At 40.3% G+C, this 22,681-nt stretch overlaps 1 protein-coding gene across 1 annotated transcript; it reads left to right on the top strand.

Moving 5' to 3' along the window:
• Positions 1–7,828: 7,828 nt before the first annotated feature.
• LOC137709072 (agamous-like MADS-box protein AGL29) lies at positions 7,829–8,533 on the top strand. The gene has a single exon (XM_068448211.2). The coding sequence runs from the start codon at positions 7,829–7,831 to the stop codon at positions 8,531–8,533; it is 705 nt and encodes a 234-aa protein (XP_068304312.2).
• The last annotated feature ends 14,148 nt before the right edge of the window (positions 8,534–22,681 follow it).

The raw sequence follows: 22,681 nt of genomic DNA, 5'->3' as shown, positions 1-22,681 counted from the left end.
TCAATTAGAACATGTGAATAAAACAGTTGAATTTTCAAAACAAGTATTCCAGCCAGGGTTTCATTTTATATACGGATGCTAAGAAGCATCAAAACTCGTCGAAAACATAATAAACATAGCTCGTGTCGTCAACCTAAAGCAACATATACAATTTCCTAGTAATGTCGAGAAGCATCAAAACGTTTTATATATTAACAATCATAAAGCACGAAAACTCATAACAAACAAACATAATTTTCCTTCAGATTATGAAATAACAATCACAGATCAAAGAGAAGAATAACCTTTTTCGTCATTGATTTATGAATTACTCGCATAATTCACAAAGCAATTAAATCATTTCTAACCAAAATAAAAAACTCAAGAACAAACAAGAAAAATTGATCAACATTTGGACCTAAAACTAGTTGAACCGCTCAATTCCATTGGCATAAAACCACAACAACTGAAACTCTGGGCACCAAACTGTAAAAACTAATATAAAAATGGAAAGATGAATAACCTAATAACGAAATCCATCAGATCTAAACAGATAAGCAGGGATCGAATCAGCAATCCAAATAAACAAATCGAAACAAAAATCAAAATACTCAAATCCAAAAACTAGATGCAAAAAAGGGGTGAGATCCGAAGAAAGATCAAGAAAATCCACGGCAAGAACAAGCTGACGGCGAGATCAAAGACTGGCGCTGGCGGCGAGGGCAAGGTGTGAGTCGTGTGACCGTGTGAGAGATTGAGATATTAAGAGAGATAGAGCGAGAGAGAGATGAGGCTCACTGGCTCAGGGCCTCAGGCTGCGCGAGACTGAAGAAGAAGAACTGAAGGCAGGGAAGGCCGGAAGGGAAGTAGGGAACGAGAGAAAAGAGGCTTAAGGGTTAGGGTTACAACGGCGACTTTAGTTACAGGGAGTCAGGGCAGGTTTTGTTATTTGTTAAGGCTTAAGGGTTTTGTTAAAAACATTAAAAAATTAAAAATAATCTCACAAATCCTGGAGGCATGAGGGTTCGAACCCATGCCTTCAGCTTGTAAAGTTTCATTGAAACCAACTTGGCAATAGGTTCTGTTTTGTTATGATTGTATGACTAAACAATTTATAAATATTCAAAAAAATTATATATATATATCAGTTCGGTTCGGTTCGGTTCGGTTTGGTTTCCGAGCCTCAAAAACCGAAACCGAACTGGTCAGATTCGGTTCGGTTCGGTTTGACAATTTCGGTTCGGTTTTTTTGCGGTTCGGTTTTTTTCGGCCTCGGTCCGGTTCGGTTGTCGGTTTTTTTCGGTTTTCAGTTTTTTGAACCCACCCCTAAGTTCCATGTCCATCTATGTGTTTCACATAAAGAGTGGTTTCACTTTCACTTTTCTAGAAACCACATTGTAGTAGATGTGCATCAATGTTACCATACCAAGCTCTAGGAGTGTGTTTCAGCCCATATAAAGCTTTCTTTAACCTATACACTTTGTGTTCTTCACCTTTAACAACAAAACCATCAGGTTGGTCAACATACACTTCTTCTTCTAAAATTCCATTTAGAAAGGCAGACTTGACATCAAGCTGGTACAATCTCCAACCTCTCTAAGTTGCTAATGCAATTAGTGTTTTTATGGTGTCTAGTCTAGCCACAGGTGCAAAAGTCTCATTAAAATCGATTCCTAGCTTTTGTGTGTAGCTTTTGGCTACAAGCCTGGCCTTATGCTTCTGTATAGATCCATCCAGGTTCATTTTGGTCTTGAAGATCCATTTTACCTCCACAATAGGCTTTCTATTTGGTCTGTTCACCAACTCCTAAGTACAATTCTTCTATGAGATTTCCTCCTGCATTGCTTTATTCCAGGCTTGATCTTGTGAGGCATCTTTATAGTTCTCTAGATCAATTACACTGAGCTTGCATTGTATAAACACATCTTCTAGTTTTCTCCACTTCTTTGGAGTGTTATCATAGGTCTTAATGATCTTAATTTCATTTTCACTAGAATTTCTTACATTCATATGACTAGAAACACTTGGCTCACTTTCAGTATGCATAGGTTGTGAAGACAAACATGAATTATTTGCACTTGAGCTTTGTCCACCATTATTTTCAATCTCAATGATATTTATAGACTTATTTGCATTTGACCATAGAACTGAGATATATTGAGTTTCCATTGTTTCCCACTTCAGTAATGCACCTTCATAAAAAATAACACTTCTGGAGACAATAATCTTACTGGATCTGAGATCAAATACCTTGTATCCTTTTTCTCTAGTTCCATACCTAACAAACATTCCTTTTTAACTTGCTTCATCTAGTTTCTGCCTTTGCTGAGAAGGAATGTGCATGTAACACATTGATCAAAAGATTCTTAAGTGCTTCACCTCTGCATTTCTCCCATTGAAATCTTGAAAAGGTGTTTTGTTCTCCAAAGCTTTTGTAGGGAACCTATTTAAAATACAGATTGCAGTGTGTACAACCTCTCCCTAATAGGCTTTCTATTTGGTCAGTTCACCAACTCCTAAGTACAATTCTTCTATGAGATTTCCTCCTGCATTGCTTTATTCCAGCTTGATCTTGTGAGGCATCTTTATAGTTTTATAGATCAATTACACTGAGCTTGCATTGTGTAAACACATTTTCTAGTTTTCTCCACTTCTTTGGAGTGTTATCATAGGTCACAGTGATCTTAATTTCATTTTCACTAGAATTTCTTACATTCATAGGACTAGAAACACTTGGCTCACTTTCAATGTGCACAGGTTGTGAAGACAAACCTGAATTATTTGGACTTGAGCTTTCTCCACCATCATTTTCAATCTCAATGATATTCATAGACTTATTTGCATTTGATCATAGAACTGAGATATATTGAGTTTCCATTGTTTCCTACTTCAGTAATGCACCTTTATAAAAAAATAACACTTCTGGAGACAATAATCTTACTGGATCTGAGATCAAATACCTTGTATCCTTTTTCTCTAGTTCCATACCCAACAAACACTCCATTTTAACCTGTTTCATCTAGTTTCTGCCTTTGCTGAGAAAGAATGTACGTGTAACAGACTGATCCAAAGATTCTTAAGTGCTTCACCCCTGCATTTCTCCCACTGAAATCCTGAAAAGGAGTTTTGTTCTCCAAAGCTTTTGTAGGGCACCTATTTAAAAGATAGACTGTAGTGTGTACAGCCTCTCCCTAAAATTTAAGTGGCAGCTTCTTCTCATAGCATTGTCCTTGCCATTTCAAGTATTGTACGATTCTTTCTCTAAGCAACTCCATTTTGCTAAGGAGAATATGCAACTGTCAATTGATTTTCAACCCCCAAGTCTTCATAGAACTTCTCAAATTGTAGAGAGGTATACTCTCCTCCCCTATCACTTCTAAGCTTCTTCGCACCCACTTTGTAGTTCTACCATGGCTTTGAATCTTTTGAACACAACAAAAACATCTGACTTGTTCTTCAAAAAATAAACCTAATACATTCTTGATTTGTCATCAATAAATGTGAAGAAGTACTTATTACCACCAAGATTATTGCACATGAGTCCACAAACATCAGTGTGCATAAGTTCTAGAAGAGTTGATGCTCTCCAAGTTTTGGCTCTTGAATAGCCTTCTCTGTGAGCTTTTGTAGTGGCACAACCTTCACATACATGATTGCAGTTTGTGAGTTGAGGCAGTCTATAGACCATCCTCTTATCCTATAACATTTTCAGGCTATCATAATTCAAATGTCCAAACCTTTTATGCCATTTTCAGGAGTGATCTTCAACAGTAGCTTTATTTACCATCACATGAATTACAGATTCAAATTTAAGTGGGAAACATCTATTTCCCTTCATTTGAACTGTAGCAATATGATCCTTCAAGCTTCTGCCTCCCAAAGATGCATGCCATGAAATCACCAAATAGCAGCCAATATCCATGCTTTACCATTTGCCCTACACTAAGGAGATTTTCATCTAATCCTGGCATAATCATTACTTCTGGGATGAATCTAGTACCACTCTTAGTTTCAACAACTAGAGTTCCCTAGCCTGCAGACTTAACTAAATCACCTCTGTCCATTTTGACCTTGCACTTTATACTTTTATCAACCTTGATGAGTAATAACTCATTGCTAATCATGTGGTTACTACAACCACTGTCTAGATACCAAACACCACAATTTCTCTCTACCTCAGCTTTGTGGCATGCATGGAGTGACCAAACACCACTTGATTTTTCTTTGGTTGATGACAGTTCTTCATTAAGTGACCAAACTTATTACAATTGTGGCATCTAGTTTTCCTTTGAACCTGCTTTCTCCATAATGAGCCTTTTCACAATGTTTGTACTTTGATTTACCAGAATCAATGTTCTCACCCAGCTTATCAGATTGATGAGATTTATTTTCCCACCTTGCAGGTCTAGGCTTCCAATTCTTCTTAACCTTGTTATAGTTCCCCTGTGAGGAAAACTTGTTTTGTGAAATGAAAGAGATACTCATGCTAGCAAAGGTCTTTTCAGAACCTTCAACCTCTTCTATATGCCTATTCAATCTCAGTTCATAGCTCTTGAGATAGTTAACAACTTCTTGCATGGTTACCAAATACAAATCCGTGGTTCTCTCAATACAACACAAGTGAGATCATACATTCTAGTTAGGCTTACAAAATCTTTTGAACCTTTCTTTGATGAGTGAGATTTTCACCATAAGACTTCATTTGATTTACAAGCTCAAATAATTGAGTAAGATAATCTGATAACTACTCAGTTTCTTTCATTTTCATATATTCAAATTCCTAGTGTAAACTTTGTAGTTTTACTAACCTGGCTTGTTCATCTCATTTGAATTCTTCCTGAAGCAAATCTCACGCCCCTTTTGACGTTTCTTGATTCACAATCCAAGGAAAAATCTCCTTGGATATAACACTTTGAATGGTACCCAAAGCTTTGGCATCCTTCATTAGTTGCTCATCCATGTACACATTCAATTCTTCATCGTCACCAAAAGCATCGTTGGATGCAGCGACATCCTTCTTCTTGGTATTCCCTTTCTTTAACTCAGGAATTGTAATACCTTTGTCAACAAATTTCCGGATCCCATATGATTTGAAAATTATAATCATTCTAACCTTCCAGAACTCAAATTCAGTGTCATCGAAGATGGTAGCCCATAGCTCACCACCACCAGATCCAGCCATTTCAGCTATGATCTAGTCTAATCAAAGAAACTCCTATTTGATTTCTCCGATTAGATTTCACAACAACAACGCTCAGTTCAAGTTCGAACTAGGCTCTGATACCATGTTGAATTGTCATTATCAATCACACAAATTGGATTATAGCGCACTGATTTATAGAAGAATTTTAGAGAGAGAGAGAGAAAGAGAGTGAACTTAGAGAAAATTCAGGGCAAAATCTACACACATTCATTCAGTATGTAGAGATTTCATTCATTCATAACTGTCCAAAAAGAGCCGTTAGGCTTACACATATAAGAGAGAGTCTATGAACTCATCTTATCCATTCAATTAGTTGTGCCCTATGAGACATTGCCACATGCTCACATTTGAGCCTAAAGAAACTAGATTTAATCTTAGCCCTTGGTAACTATACAAAAAACTTTTAATTAACAGATGAAATAGAGGTTTAAGCCTTAATTCCAATAAAAGAAACACTCAAATAAATCAGTTATGTTATAGAGGCCAGTGTTTCACTGACATGTCGTGGTATGATTGTAGGACATATTAGGAACTAGAAATTATGGTTTTGGTGCAGACAAACCAATTGTGGACCACTTCAAACTAGTTGCTCATAAATAAAATATACTCAGCTCATAAATACATTACTTTAGACGATGATGTTGCTGGCGAAGAGAAGTAGGGTGGAACCAACATCGATTTAAGCCTCAAATCGAGTCGGCCTATCGGTGGGTGGTAAGATCTATGCCAGAAAGGAGTGTAAAGATTTGACGAGAAGGTCATTGAGTAGGACGAAGACAGGAGATAAGCGAAGGTCTTAGCAGTCCTATGCTTCTTGAGGAGGGGGTAGGTGCCTCACAAAGACCTTCTAGTGAGGCCTTTAGCCGAGGTGATTCCCTCCTATTCCCATTAAAGATAGTCCTTGCGAGTAGCAAACATGGAATTACACTAACCCTTAATTGAGTCCAATCTAGTCTTCTGAAGGCTAGTGAAGGCAAACAAAGTATCAAATAGTTTAAAGTATGTCTTCATGTATAGCATTTTTCTTTTAATAAATGACCCCTTTATTTGGGATTGAACACTAAAAAGTGCTAAAAAGTCTAATAGAGACTGTTTTCAATGCCTATTAACTACACAAGATACTGATTTTGTCTCAAAAGAGACTGAACAAAATCAATTACTATAGAGCCAAATTTTAGAAGTTGGAATATGTGGGAGATAAGCGACTCTTCGATGTACCTAAAACACAATATGCAACGTTATTATTTCACTCAAATTTTAACACGTAAATTTTTTTATATTACCATAGAAGTGGATCTATCAGTCATGTTATTCACCCTTATCTATAACATGTGGAATAATGTTTTACTCCTGATACCCATAAAAGTTTCTCCACAAAATGTTTACCCATAAAAATCTAGTTCCTAATTAGGTGCTAATTTGCGATCCATACTTTATAGACAGGGTGGAGCCAAATTTTTTTTTTTTTTTATGGGTGGGCTAGCTAAAAAAATAATGCTAAAATCAAATGATATTTTTTATTTGCTACATACTTATTGTATGCAAAAATTTAAGTTTAACTTTTGTATTTGTATACTTTAAAATTTTCTTGGTATGAACTTAATAAGCTTCATAGTTGCAAACTGCAAAAGTTACAATAAACCATCCAATTTCACATATATTTAGATGAAAACACAAGAAGAAGATAGAAAACTTGATACATGGACAATCTCAATTACAACCACACAACTAGCACAAAATAAAACCATGAAAGTATAAGTAAAGACAATCTTTAAAAAAAAAATTGATTGAAAATAATATAAAGGCCACTGAATCAAAGCAGAATAATTCTGAACAAAATTACATTACAATTTTCATGGTTTATTTTATTTTTTTTTATTTGTAGTTGTGCTATATACTCACTGGACTAAATTCATTAAAAATATCCTTCTTGGACTTTTTGTTTTTGTCTATTATATTAGGTTATACACTAAAGCACATACATATTACAATAAACTCTCCTTGAGCTACAGCCCACCGTAGCCCTTGGTGTGGCTCTGCAAGGTGAACCATGCAAGGCCGACACATATTGATAGGAAAAGAGTTATGTTAGGGATGGGCTAGCAACTTGAGTGGTAATGATAGGAAAGGCATTAGGATTAGGGTAATGGGGTAGAAACTTCGGTAACATTGATAGGAAAAGGACTAGGATTAATGGGCTAGAATCACATAAGCATAAAATCACGTAGAAAATAGGTAATTATCACAAAAAAAGGTAAGTGCATATTTTTGGGTGAGATTAAGTACTCTGAGTTTAAAACAGGATTAAGAGATTTGTAATATCTTTGTATCCATATTTTTAGCTTAAACTTTAGAGATCACCGACCCAAAATCCCACCTTGATCTTATGCTTCACAACCAAGTCACCGGTTCTTACCATTATATATACCAGCTGTTACCTTCATAACAAGACATACCAAAGTCTAGAGAGCTTACTATATTCTCTCCAAAATTTCTCAACAATATTCTAGGGTTTGCAATATTCTCTCCAAGATTGCACAATAATATTCTAGGATTTTGCCTTTAGTTTCCTTCCCTTTAGGGTTTGCCATTAGTTCTCATTCCGTCTAGGGTTTTCCATTAATATCACCACTGCTATTTCTAACAATGGCTAAGGGTCCTAATAATAAGATCACAGACCAAGATATTGCTAATGGGAAAAAGGAGAGGGAAGGTCCAAGAAGGGTTGAAATCAAGAGAGTTGAAGACAAGAACAAGCGTCACGTGACCTTCTCCAAGCGCAAAAGGGGTATTTTCAACAAAGCCGCGGAACTCAGCGTTTTGACTGGTGCACAGACGGCTGCAATTGTCGTGTCAAGCAATGGCAAGGTTTTCTGCTTTGGAAGCCCCTCCCCTGACGCCGTCATTGACCGCTACCTTGGCGACAATACCTCCTTATTACCTGCAGGTCAAGCAGATAATCATCTCCAAAACAACAACATTCACCATTCTAGTAGTAAGAAACAAATAGAGGATTATGTGGAAGCTTCGAGACGCTTGAAGGAAGCGAAAGTACTGAATGGTGGGAAGAATAGTAATAATAATGGAGGAGAAGGAGGGGAAAGAGGGTGTTCTTATGGGTGGTGGGAGAGGCGGATTGGGATGATGAGTAGTTTGGAAGAATTAGAAGAGTACAGGGATGCCCTGTACAAGTTGAAACACAACGTGGAGGTTCGAACCAATCGGATGATTCGGGAAGCTAGTCCTTCCAATCACTTTTCCGTACTTTTGTTTATGGATGATATCTGGAGTTCTCCTGAATTAAGCCAGGGTCAAGGGTGCATGGCACCGGAATTTAATTTCTTCATATGATAAGTACAATTGGAACGGAGTTACTTATCTTTTGTAATCGTCAAGGCTTTTGGTGAAGGGTTTTTAGCTGGATAGGGTTGATGACTTAACAGGTTTTATATATGGCAATTATCAACTAGTTTTTATCATGTATATATAGTTGGTTAATAGTTCTTTCAATTAATTAGTCATATATGCATGCTGCTTGATTTGAGGTTTTTTTTTTTTTTAAGGTAAACGATTTGAGGTTTGGGATGCTTTATGCATGTTGTCCTTTTATCTGTAGTTTATATGAAAAATATAAAGTTATTATAGGAATGTATCACTTGGTGACGTAAGGAAAATATTGTAGAACCCTAGAGTTTTATATTGCATTTGAGAGCAAAAGTGAGTTTCATTGAGAGCAAACTTCGTGAGGCTTTATAAACCTAGATATCATGTATATTTTAGAACATATTCATTCATAAACATTCATCTATGTGAAAAAGCAGTGTGCATCCATTGCTTGTGAGGTCATCGTGCTACAAGAACAAGAAGTACAAGAGAGAATTTTAAGTATAGTAAGTCTATGTTTGTGTCTTATAAAAGTCCTTATTCCTTAATTGGTGGATTCTTTCTCGGCTGTGTGCGATAGATTTTCCCCACTATATGTGCGATTTTACCATGTAAAATAAATCCTTATGTTCATTGTTCTTCTTATATATTTATCTTCGTTTTCACTGTTACACAGTATGATGCTAGATCACCCAAATTAAGTTTATAGTATACCGAATCTTATATGGCTATAGCTCAAAGGTTTGATATAAGTTTCCCTAAACAAATGATTTGGGATACTCATTCCAATTACTTCTTACTCTTCGCTTTGGGTTATGAGAGTAGATAGTTGTTCTGAATTAGACAAGGGTGGGAGTATAGTTATCATATTGGTGGTGTAATAAATACATGTGTCTGTCTGTGTGGTTTGTTATTTTCTCTAACTTTATTATGTATGCTTTGTTATTTTCTCTAACTTTATTATGTATGCATATTGAATGTGTCCAGTACGAGGTTTGGGATGCTCAGTTGTTCTTTTACCTTTTAAGTCATATCATAAATATATGGATATATTTAGTTTTTTCTGTCTTTTTGCTTGTGAGGTTTATGCTATTGTTGATTCTTGGATCAATTGAGTGTATGTAACACTCATCTTATAATCATTTTTGTGGATTCTTGCATGCAACGAGTGTATATAAGACTAATCTTATAATCATCTCTCACATATTGGTTGGCGAGCAGTTATTGCAAGATAGAGACATTGATAATACACATCTTATATTGTGCTAGTATTTTTTCTATGATGACAGGTTTTGTAACCTAGGAGACTAGGAAGTTGATTGATGTAAATTTCCTAATCATCAGTACTCCTCCTGATTGTTATATATCCTCGCTTTTGATTATGGATGATGGTATAGTTTTCTGATTACGAGTTTATTTTATATTGGTGATGATGTAAATATAGCTAGGGTGGGATTAAGATCTTATAAATGTAACATATGACCATATTTGTTATGGAGGATTAAGCTAGACTAGGTTGTACTAGCTAAATAACAAGATCTATTGTGCAATGAAGGAAGACTATGAGTGTTGTCTTCTAATTTGGAGGCTTAATATGGACTACTCATAAGTGATGCCTAAACATATCCTCCCTATTCCCACAATTTAAAAGGGGATTCAGGGGATTAATGGGATAAGTTTTTGGCATAACCTCTTAGGAATATTCCATCTTAAATTCTTCAAGTTGGAATATCATATCATATTCTTCATTGATGGTACATGAAATCTAGTCATTTAGCTAGCTAGTCAAGTCTAGCCCCCTATGTCAAACCTGGCCTATATTACTATGAATATGGATGTGCTTTTCGCACACCTTTTTAGCCTCTTACATACTCCTGTTTATCTTGGCTGATGATTCTTTTTTATTTATTCAATTCAATGGCCATAAATAATGAGGAGTGTATGTGTTGACCCTAAAAGCTACTTAGCTTACTTGGCGCGCATGCCGAATAGCTAATGAGCTAATTACATCATTCGATTGAATGCGGGGCATGCCAACTCATTGACCGAGCTCGATCGGTGAGTAAGTGAATGTTGTGGTGGTGTTAAATGTGCTACTGACTTCTGTTATCTGAGTGATTACGACCGAGGAAGAAACTCATCTAGGTCTTTGGGCTTTAGAACCAGAAGACAAAGTTGCTAGTTACTTCGAAGTTCAAATGAGGTTTGGCTTTCAATGTGCCGAACACCAACTAGGAACACCTCACTTCATGCAAGAAGGCTAGTGAGATGACATCTTTCAACAAGAACTCAAAGATTCTTTGTTGGTAGCAACTTAGATAGGTAGTCAACCAAGGTCAAAGTAGTGTTGTTTCTACAAACTGGAAGGTGCTCCTCGATCGCATGACTTTACGGATTCAGTGTTGTTTATACAATCTATAAATGTCGTCGGTTGTCAAGCACAGTGATATTTATACAAACTAGAAGATGTGCTTGATGAAGTTAGGAAGATTACTTTTTTTCTCAAAGATGAGAGGGTTTCGCGTAGAGCGAGAATTTGCGCAGCGCGTTTGTGTGTTAAGTTGAAGATCCCCAAATGTTGCAGAACCTCTTCTATTTATAGGAGTGGTTTTCATGTTGATCACCTCATGTCGCGGTAGAGTCCTATCTAGATTGTATTCCTTCAACATCCCTTGATCCAATACCATTTCATTCTGATCTCTGGATTGGACATGGCCACTCTTATCGAAACTTCGGACTCTGAACCTAGTCCATTTTCTGTATTTAATTCATTCTTGGTCTTGATCAGCTATGAACGTTAATTCTTGGAATATTATGAATCTTATCAACGTTCATCCTGATCCTTAACAATTTTACTCGATTTAGGACTCAACCAAATCCAACCTGACTCCCCAAGAGTCAAATATTGATTAGGATGTGGCTACCCCGCCTTGGGTTGACGTGGTCTCGAAGAGCTATCCTGGGTATTGAAGGTCTTCATTTTGGGCCGAGTGGGCCAAGCTCAAAGTCACACTCAGTCCAAACCCAATATTTTGAATCCAAATAGTATGAGAAGCTAAAAAAGGTGTGCAAAAATCACTTTGGAATGTACTTATCTTTCGTTTGTAGATGATCCGGCTTTGATGGAGTCATGGAGGGTTTTAGAGCTTGCTAGTGTTTATGGATATGTTACTAGTTTCATCAGTGTATATATACTTGGTTCTTTTAATTTTCTTTAACTTCATTGTAATATACATGTTAGATTCAATATGAATGTTTAGTTGTTCTTTTATCTAAATGGATATATGCTATCACTATTCGTTTTATGTATTTGTGGAAAAATCATTGTATGCTCTTATTTCAATTGTCTAGTTTCTGTAAATCGTTGAAAAATTATAGCATGCAAAGGGTTTCTAGCTATATGTATTTAACACTTTTTCAAAGCCATCTCTCATGTGACATCCCGTCCCGGGATTATTAGAACGCACGCGTGAAATTACATTATTGCCCCTAGTTCGTTTTTATCACGTTTTTTGTTGTTTATGTGGTGTGGCATGTGTTGGACCACACACACACACACACACACACACACTGTCACACTCTCACTCTCCCTCTGTCCCTGTCCCGTGTCTCTCTCTCCCTTCCTTCTTCTTCTTCCTTCGATGTACAGACAAACCCATAACCCACCAAATCCTCACAGATCGAAGAAACTAAGGGTACCATTGGACTCGTGAGGTCGAGACGAGCACAGCCATACCATTTTCAGGTAGGAACTCTAACGTTTTCACGTCGTTTCGACAATGGCAGTTTTGAGCACTGTTCATGCAAGATTAATCTAGTTAGTTTTTGGACTTTTGAAGCTGGTAGATGTGTTGGTGAGGTCCCAAGGAGCTTGGGAGTGCATCGTTGGACGGATTTGGACGTCGAAACCAAGAACTGTAAGTTTGGCCGAATTTTCATGTTTTTGAAAAGTTTGTTTTCGTTGTTTTTAGGCCCTAAAACTTGTCCAACGTGGTAGATTATGATTAGGGCTTCATTTTGGTATAAAGTACGTGAAAAATGGATGAAAAACGAAGGAGAATAGTGAGTTTTAAGTTTCCCAGTTTTTCCGGTGACCGGAATCCGACGAGGGTAGGCCGGAGAAACAGGAATATTCCGTTAAGTTTAACGGAATATTCCTAACGGCAGTAACGGTATCCAGTTAAGTTTAACGGAATATTCCGGAATTTTAACGGAATATTCCTGACGGCGTCAATTGACACCGTCAGTGTGCATGGGACGTGGCCGTGCGTGGGTGCGCGTAGGTCCGTGCCTATTTTAGCGCGTGGGGGCGCGTGAGGGGTCCAAAAATTATTTTAAAAATATGGTTGTGATCCTGAGGTTGTGTAGAGCACGTTGGTATATTCATTTGTCCATTTTGAGCAATGTATGAGAAGTTATTACGAGAAGTTGGGTATGTGCTTTAAAGTTAACGTTTTTATAGCTATTTCACATATAGGTGACAAATACCCCGAGGACGAGCGTGCACACGCGAGGCAGGGGGGCTACGACCCTTCTACATACCAGTGAGTGGGCTTTTGGTTTTCCGTATATACCTATATACTATATTTTCCCAGAACTTGAATAAATGTTTATTCATTATGCCATGCATTACATTATCGTTTTTCGTGCATCGTTGAGTACGTTATTAGTTGCATATATTTATACATATGCATATTAGGTGCTGTGGACGCACAGGTAAGTGCCAGGTAAGCGTTATTCACGTTTATGTTTCAGTAATGGTTTGAGATAGTTAGAGAGCTCATAACCTGCACCCCCGGTGTTAGTGCTCCCGCCCGTGGCCAGGGCACAGTCCTTCACGTGATGTTCACCTCCCGCACCTTATACTCACCTTGGATTCAAGGTAGGTGCACAGTCCTGTCGTACAGACCACTTTAGGTGGTTCCGACTCGTAGGTGACCCGCGATTATTCGCCCAGTCTTCACGTGATCGTAGCACTTATTTACACCCAGGCCTGTCGTACAGACCACTTTAGGTGGTTCCGACTCGTGGGTAGGTTTAGATATTGAGATTGAGATTTGAGCTCTAGATGCAGCCGTACAGGTCACGTTAGGTGACTCCGGCTGCCAGATTACATGATATTGATATGTTTATACCTGGGCACATGCATATCATTATGAGATTTTGGCATGGCATATTATTTAAGCATGTTTGGCATATGTATTTTGTGTATATATCTTCTGGGAAGTATACAGGTTTTACGGCGAGGGGTTAGAAAGTATTTTATAAATGGTTTTCGAAAGCTTTGTTTTTGCCCACTCACGCTTTTGTTTTGCTCCCCTCCAGGTTCTAGTTGATTAGCAGTTCGGTGGTTTTCCCAGAGGATTCTCCCGGCTTTCTGACAGATACTCACCAGCGTAGGGTCACCTTCGGGTGTACTTTTATCGCAACTTTTCCTTTGGACTGCTATAGACCTGCTCTGATTTTGTATTTCACTTACTAGCACTTGTCTTAACACTTTGTATGCTAGTTTTTAATTTATTCGTACTTTTATATTACTACTTTATTAGCTTCCGCACGTGCACATGGCTACGTCACCTTCGTGTGACGGCCAGCACGCTCCGATCTCAGTCGGGGTGTGTCAGTTTGGTATCAGAGCTTAGGTTTGGCAGTCCTGTGTCCTTGTGAGTATTCTAATGGTTTTGGTGTCTTCTGTCAGAATTATGCCGCCTCGTCGGGAACCACGTCGTACTTCTGAGTCTAGCTTCCCCGATGTTGCTCAGTTGGGGGAAGCTTTTGCTACAGCCCTTCAGTCAGTGATGCGCCCTCCCCAGAGGACTCCTCTGGAGACTATGTACAATCTGAAGTTGGATAAGTTTAAGGGCAGTGAGGGGCATGAGGGCGCAGAGCGCTGGCTAGAACACATTGAGAAGACTTTCCGTGTGTTACATAATCAGGGGAACCTTCCTATGGAGAGGTGGGTCGAGACGACCTCGTGGTTTCTGGATACGGAGTCTGCAGCTTGGTGGGAACAGGAGCTTCGTAGGTTGACTCCAAATCAGAGGACGGATTGGAATGTTTTTACGGATTTGTTTAAGAGGAGGTATGTGCCCCATGAGTACATCGATAGAAAGAAGCAGGAGTTTACCGAACTGAAGCAGCGGAAGATGTCAGCGAATGAGTACTACTGTAAGTTTACGGATCTGTCCCGCTACCATCCTGATGTTGCTGGTAATCCAGCAGAGATGCTCGGTCATTTCCGTTTGGGCACCAGGAAGAGATGGCATTCTATGGCGACTGCTGTCCACAGCGAGACTTACTAGGACTTCTATGAGATACTGCTGAGAATTGAGGATTCTGAGAATATGTCGAGTGACAGTGATGAAGAGAAGGATGGCAATCAAAAGAATGATGATAAAGGTAAGGGTCAAGCATCGCTCGGGCCCCGTCAGACCCAGAACTTCAAGAGAGGTGGAGCTAGTTCTAGTTCTTCAAGTGGTGGCTTCAGTGCCACTGGACAGGGTCGTGGAGGTAGATTTTCTGGTGGCGCTAGAGGCCAGAGGCAGGGCGATGGTGGTCGAGGCAGAGCCCCTATTTGCCGCATGTGTAACAACCGGCATTTCGGCGAGTGTAGACGTGGTAGCAGTGGTTGCTTCACGTGTGGACAGATGGGACATAGAGCGGCGAATTGTCCCCAGGGTCAGCAGCAACAGAAACCGCAGCAGACCTTTATGCCACCACCTGCACCACTCCAGCAGATCCAGGGTCCTAGTAGCTACGGCCAGACAGGTCGAGGTGGTGCTTACCACTATCAGGGTGATGTTGTCCCTTATGCTCCGGGGCAGTATCAGTACCCCCAGGATCCCTAGTCCCAGGGTGGCTATCCTCAGTATTCAGGCGGCTATATGCCGTATCCCCCAGCTCCAGCGGGTGGTTCTCAGTGGTATCAGGGAGGACAATATCAGCAGGGTGAGATTGCCACTAGCAGTACGGGGTCTTCGAGACAGTCGGGTCAGCCCAGTCAGGGGCGTGGTGCTCAGGGACACGGTGTTCAGGCGAGCAGAGGCCGCGGTGGACGTCAGCAGGGCCAGGGGCGTCTTCACAATATTTCTCTGCAGGACGCTCAGAACAACCCAGACTTGATTATGGGTACGTTGAACATTCTTGGTTGTTTTGCTAGAGTCTTAATTGATTGTGGAGCTACACATTCCGTAATTTCTCATACATTTGCTCAAGTGACGCAACCTCGCCCCACACCTCTAGGGTATGATTTAGAGTTCGCTATGCCTAGATGAGAGAGATGTGTTGTAGATTGTGTGTACCCAGGATGTCCAGTGATCGTAGAGGGTGTTGCTTTGTCACCCGATCTTATCCCGTTAGATATTGTGGACTTTGATGTGATTCTGGGCACAGATTGATTGCACTTCTATCGTGCCAACATAGACTGTTACGGGAAAGTAGTTACGTTTCACCGACCTGGACTACCTGTGGTTACCTTCGTGGGTGAGCCGAGTGGGGTGAGACATGGCGTCATTTCGGCGCTGAGAGCGAAAAAGTTGTTATCTAAGGGTTGTCAGGGGTATCTAGCTCATGTGGTGTTAGATGAGGCTGTTCCTAACAAAGTTGAGGATGTGAGAGTGGTCAAACAATTTCCTGATGTATTTCCCGAGGATTTACCTGGTTTACCCCTAGATCGAGACGTGGAGTTCACCATTGAGTTGCTTCCAGGTACTAATCCTATTTCTTTAACTCCTTATCGTATGGCTCCCGCGGAGTTAAGGGAATTGAAAGTTCAGTTGCAGGAGTTAGTGGATAAGGGATTTATTCAGCCTAGTACTTCGCCTTGGGGCGCTTCAGTGTTGTTTGTGAGGAAGAAGGATGGAACTTTGAGGCTGTGCATCGACTATAGGCAATTGAATCGGGTGACGATTAAAAACCGTTATCCATTGCCTCGTATTGACGATTTGTTCGATCAGCTGAGAGGTGTTTGTGTGTTCTCTAAGATAGACTTGAGGTCTGGGTACTATCAGCTGAAGATCAGTAGGGATGATGTCCCTAAGACGACATTTATGACTCGTTATGGTCATTACGAGTTTCTGGTTATGCCATTTGGGTTGACGAATGCACCAACCGCCTTCATGGATTTGATGAACCGGGTATTCCAGCCTTACTTGGATAGATTTGTTATTGTCTTCATTGACGATATTCTGGTGTATTCTAAGTCGAAAGTGGAGCATGTTCGACATCTTACTTTGGTGTTGAAGAGGTTGAGGGAACACCAGTTATATGCTAAGTTTGGCAAATGTTAGTTCTGGTTAGATCAAGTTGCGTTTTTGGGGCACATCATTTCTGCTCAGGGTATTTTGGTGGACCCTCAGAAGGTCGTAGCTGTGGAGAGTTGGGAGCAACCACGAACCGTCACCGAGGTGAGAAGTTTACTTGGCTTGGCGGGGTATTATCGGAGATTCGTTAAGGATTTTTCGGTGATTGCCTTGCCACTGACGAGATTAACGAGGAAGGATGTTAAATTTGAGTGGGATGATAGGTGTGAGCAGAGTTTCCAGCGGTTGAAGCATTGTCTCACTCATGCATCGGTTTTGGCACTCCCAGACGATAGTGGTGATTTCGAGGTTTATAGCGATGCTTCCTTGAATGGTCTGGGATGTGTATTGATGCAGCATGGTAGGGTGATTGCTTATGCTTTGAGCAGTTGAAACCCCATGAGTTGAATTACCCTACACATGATTTGGAGTTGGCTGCTATCATTTTTGCGTTGAAGTTGTGGAGACACTATCTTTACGGAGAGAAGTGTAGGATCTTTACTGATCACAAGAGTCTCCAATATCTCTTTACTCAGAAGGAACTTAATCTTCGTCAACTGAGGTGGTTGGAGTTGCTCAGCGATTACGATTGCACGATTGATTATCATCCTGGTCGTGCAAACGTAGTGGCTGATGCACTTAGCAGGAAGTCACAGGGCCGCATTAATGCGTTGTACGCTAGTCGTGTTCCTCTTTTGGCTAACTTGCGTGCTACGGGAGTGAGGTTAGAAACCGAAGATCGAGAAGTGGCGTTACTTGCTAATTTCCAAGTTAGGCCGATACTTGTTGATCAGGTGCTTGAAGCTCAGGTAGCTGATCAGGAGACTCAGGAACTAATCCAAGCTCGAGATCAAGGAAGGAGGCGAGACCTCAGAGTACGTGATTCGGATGGCATGTTGATGCTTGAGGGTAGAATGTTCGTGCCTAATAGTGTGGAGTTGAAGAAAGAAATTCTCGATGAAGCACATATCTCGGCTTACGCCATGCACCCAGGAGCTACTAAAATGTATCATACCATTCGACCCTTTTATTATTGGCCGGGTATGAAGAGGGAGATAGCCGAGTATGTGAGCAGGTGTGCTGTGTGTCAGCAGGTTAAAGCAGAGAGGAAGAAGCCGTTTGGGTTGTTGCAGCCGCTTCCCGTTCCAGAGTGGAAATGGGAAAATATCACTATGGATTTTGTGTACAAGTTGCCGCGTACACAAAATGGCTTTGACGGCATTTGGGTGATCGTTGATCGGCTCACTAAATCGGCACATTTTATTCCTGTGAGAGAGAGGTATTCTTTGAGCCGTTTAGCGAAGTTGTTTATCTCGAAGGTGGTGAAGTATCATGGGGTCCCAGTGAGTATTGTCTCGGATCATGATCCACGATTCACATCGAAGTTTTGGGTGGCTTTTCAGGAAGCTTTGGGCACGAGACTACTTTACAGTACGGCATATCATCCACAGACAGACAGACAGTCAGAGAGAACTATTCAGACTTTGGAGGATATGCTGCGAGCTTCGGTGTTGCAGTTTGGTGATGCTTGGCACCAGCAGTTGGATTTGATGGAATTCGCTTACAACAACAGTTTTCACTCGAGTATTGGCATGGCGCCATTTGAGGCATTGTATGGTAGAGCTTGTCGCACACCGTTGTGTTGGTCAGAGGTTGGCGAAAGAGTCTTAGTGGGTCCGGAGATTGTCGAGGAGACTACTCAGAACGTTCAGGTAATTAAGTCTAACCTGAAATCAGCTCAGGACAGGCAGAAGAGTCTAGCGGATCGGCATGCTACGGACAGAGTGTATGAGGTCGGAGACTGGGTATTTCTGAAGCTTTCACCGTGGAGGGGTGTAGTGCGATTTGGAAAGAAGGGGAAGTTGAGTCCCAGGTACATCGGACCATACATAGTCATAGAACGAGTTGGTGAGGTAGCTTACAGGTTGGAGTTGCCTCCGGAGTTGGCTAGAGTGCATAATGTTTTTCACGTGTCTATGCTCCGACACTATGTTGTTGATCCATCTCACGTGATACCTCCTCAACCGTTAGAGATTAACCCAGATTTGACGTATGACGAGGAACCGGTGACAATCGTTGATTGGAAAGAGAAGGTTCTGAGGAACAAGACGGTGAACTTAGTGAAAGTTTTGTGGAGGAATCATTCAGTCGAGGAAGCTACATGGGAGACAGAAGATCGGATGAGGGATTTGTATCCTCGATTGTTCTTTGACTACTAAGGGTTGTTACTTGGTTGTTTTGAATTTCGGGACGAAATTCTTTTAAGGTGGGAAGGTTGTGACATCCCGTCCCGGGATTATTAGAACGCACGCGTGAAATTACATTATTGCCCCTAGTTCGTTTTTATCACGTTTTTGGTTGTTTGTGTGGTGTGGCATGTGTTGGACCACACACACACACACACACACTCTCACACTCTCACTCTCCCTCTGTCCTTGTCCCGTGTCTCTCTCTCCCTTCCTTCTTCTTCTTCCTTCGACGTACGGACAAACCCATAACCCACCAAATCCTCACAGATCGAAGAAACTAAGGGTACCATTGGACTCGTGAGGTCGAGACGAGCGCAGCCATACCATTTTCAGGTAGGAACTCTAACGTTTTCACGTCGTTTCGACAATGGTAGTTTTGAGCATTGTTCATGCAAGATTAATCTAGTTAGTTTTTGGACTTTTGAAGCTGGTAGATGTGTTGGTGAGGTCCCAAGGAGCTTGGGAGTGCATCGTTGGACGGATTTGGACGTCGGAACCAAGAACTGTAAGTTTGGCCGAATTTTCATGTTTTTGAAAAGTTTGTTTCCGTTGTTTTTAGGCCCTAAAACTTGTCCAACGTGGTAGATTATGATTAGGGCTTCATTTTGGTATAAAGTACGTGAAAAATGGATGAAAAACGAAGGAGAATAGTGAGTTTTAAGTTTCCCAGTTTTTCCGGTGACCGGAGTCCGGCGAGGGTAGGCCGGAGAAGAAACAGGAATATTCCGTTAAGTTTAACGGAATATTCCTAACGGCAGTAACGGTATCCAGTTAAGTTTAACGGAATATTCCGGAATTTTAACGGAATATTCCTGACGGCGTCAGTTGACACCGTCAGTGTGCATGGGACGTGGCCGTGCGTGGGTGTGCGTAGGTCCGTGCCTATTTTGGCGCGTGGGGGCGTGTGAGGGGTCCAAAAATTATTTTAAAAATATGGTTGTGATCCTGAGGTTGTGTAGAGCACGTTGGTATATTCATTTGTCCATTTTGAGCAATGTATGAGAAGTTATTACGAGAAGTTGGGTATGTGCTTTAAAGTTAACGTTTTTATAGCTATTTCGCATATAGGTGACACGTACCCCGAGGACGAGCGTGCACACGCGAGGCAGGGGGGCTACGACCCTTCTACATACCAGTGAATGGGCTTTTGGTTTTCCGTATATACCTATATACTATATTTTCCCAGAACTTGAATAAATGTTTATTCATTATGCCATGCATTACATTATCGTTTTTCGTGCATCGTTGAGTACGTTATTAGTTGCATATATTTATACATATGCATATTGGGTGCTGTGGACGCACAGGTAAGTGCCATGTAAGCGTTATTCACGTTTATGTTTCAGTAATGGTTTGAGATAGTTAGAGAGCTCATAACCTGCACCCTCGGTGTTAGTGCTCCCGCCCGTGGCCAGGGCACAGTCCTTCACGTGATGTTCACCTCCCGCACCTTATACTCACCTAGGATTCAAGGTAGGTGCACAGTCCTGTCGTACAGACCACTTTAGGTGGTTCCGACTCGTAGGTGACCCGCGATTATTCGCCCAGTCTTCACGTGATCGTAGCACTTATTTACACCCAGGCCTGTCGTACAGACCACTTTAGGTGGTTCCGACTCGTGGGTAGGTTTAGATATTGAGATTGAGATCTGAGCTCTAGATGCAGCCGTACAGGTCACGTTAGGTGACTCCGGCTGCCAGATTACATGATATTGATATGTTTATACCTGGGCACATGCATATCATTATGAGATTTTGGCATGACATATTATTTGAGCATGTTTGGCATATGTATTATGTGTATATATCTTCCGGGAAGTATACAGGTTTTACGGCGAGGGGTTAGAAAGTATTTTATAAATGGTTTTCGAAAGCTTTGTTTTTGCCCACTCACGCTTTTGTTTTGCGCCCCTCCAGGTTCTAGTTGATTAGCAGTTCGGTGGTTTTCCCAGAGGATTCTCCCGGCTTTCTGACAGATACTCACCAGCGTAGGGTCACCTTTGGGTGTACTTTTATCGCAACTTTTCCTTTGGACTGCTATAGACCTGCTCTGATTTTGTATTTCACTTACTAGCACTTACTAGCATTTGTCTTAACACTTTGTATGCTAGTTTTTAATTTATTCGTACTTTTATAGTACTACTTTATTAGCTTCCGCACGTGCACATGGCTACGTCACCTTCGTGTGACGGCTAGCACGCTTCGATCTCGGTCGGGGTGTGTCATCTCACGTTTTTGGTCATATGAACAAACCATGAGAGGAGGATTCAAAGGCATATTGCTATGAGGGAGGATTTATCTTTTTCCACTCTTCCAGTTTATGCGATTTATGAAAATTCTTGCACATATACAACCAGGATATTTTCTCACGTAGCTATCTCTCATGTGTTTATCATATAAACAATTTTTAGAGAACCTAATGCGCTAGGAGAAGATGATATACAATAGCTTCTATACGTTGAATGTTTAACCCCGTTGTTAACCGTGCAGAAAAAAAAAAAAAAAAAGAATTGAAACCATTCTTATTCTTTATTTCTTTGCGATTACTAAAATTCCATCATTTTAAATTCCTTAGAGCATCTCCAAAGGAATTGTCCAATTTTGAACATAAAATTTGAATTTGACAACCTATGTAGCATTTTGACATCTTTCAAAATTTTACTCTCCACTCAATATGTCAAATTAAATATTATTTTATTACACTATTTTCTTTTCGTTTTATTTTATAAAACTATTATTTTATGCCTCTTCTTTCTAGACTTCTCCTATCATCTTTGTGGCGTTTTAAAACCCTAAAACTCACCATCCCAAGAGGTCTAATCTCGCTCCTTGCTAACCTCTCACTAAAGCCAGTCCTTTTGCTGCTCACTCATGGCTGGAACTAAGGACCAAGGCGAACCCACATTTCCAGCGAAGCTCAAACCCGATCTCAGCTGCGGCGACCAGCCCGACTGCCCCAACAAAACCCACAAGCTTGAAGTTCTCGATAACAATTGGTGTAGATCTGATAAAAAAAATTAATAAAAAAAATATTTGACACTGCTGCCAAATTTGACAGCAAGGGGGAGAGCTGCTATTACATATCATGCCACATCAGATTTGACTTCTCGGTTGGAAAACATTGCAGCTGTCTTTTTTTACTGTTATTGCTAATTTAGACATTTTGACATCTCTTTTGGAGATGCTCTTAGTAATGTAAAATTTTTTCATCCAAACATAGTATAACTATTGGTTCCATCTTGAAATTCTGTAATCCAATTCCTACAAAATAATGATCAAAATGAGAGGACTAGTAAATCACCCCGTTCTGTTTTCATTCCCCTATTCATGATTGTCCTTATTCTAAATAAGTAAACATGTTCCCTTTTCTACAACGCCTCGTATTATTACTTTTATAAGTGAGAAATCTTACATTCAAATCTTATAAATCGTAAATTCGATACCAAATTATTACGTATACGCATTACATGGCTTATGCTTTCTCATTAGGCTGGAAATTTAAGTATGGTAACAATAACATACGAAGCAAACTCCTACGATAGGTCACAAGAGGACACACTTTTTTGG

Source organism: Pyrus communis, chromosome 17 (genome assembly GCF_041283825.1).
Source record: "Pyrus communis isolate YQ-2024b chromosome 17, ASM4128382v1, whole genome shotgun sequence".
Classification (NCBI taxonomy): Eukaryota; Viridiplantae; Streptophyta; class Magnoliopsida; order Rosales; family Rosaceae; genus Pyrus; species Pyrus communis.
Note: the sequence above shows the minus strand (reverse complement) of the source record. Positions and strands in the feature narration are given on the sequence as shown.

Bases quoted from the DNA above. Each gene is read 5' to 3' on its own strand.
- LOC137709072 (XM_068448211.2), top strand. From the start codon at position 7,829: ATGGCTAAGGGTCCTAATAATAAGATCACAGACCAAGATATTGCTAAT.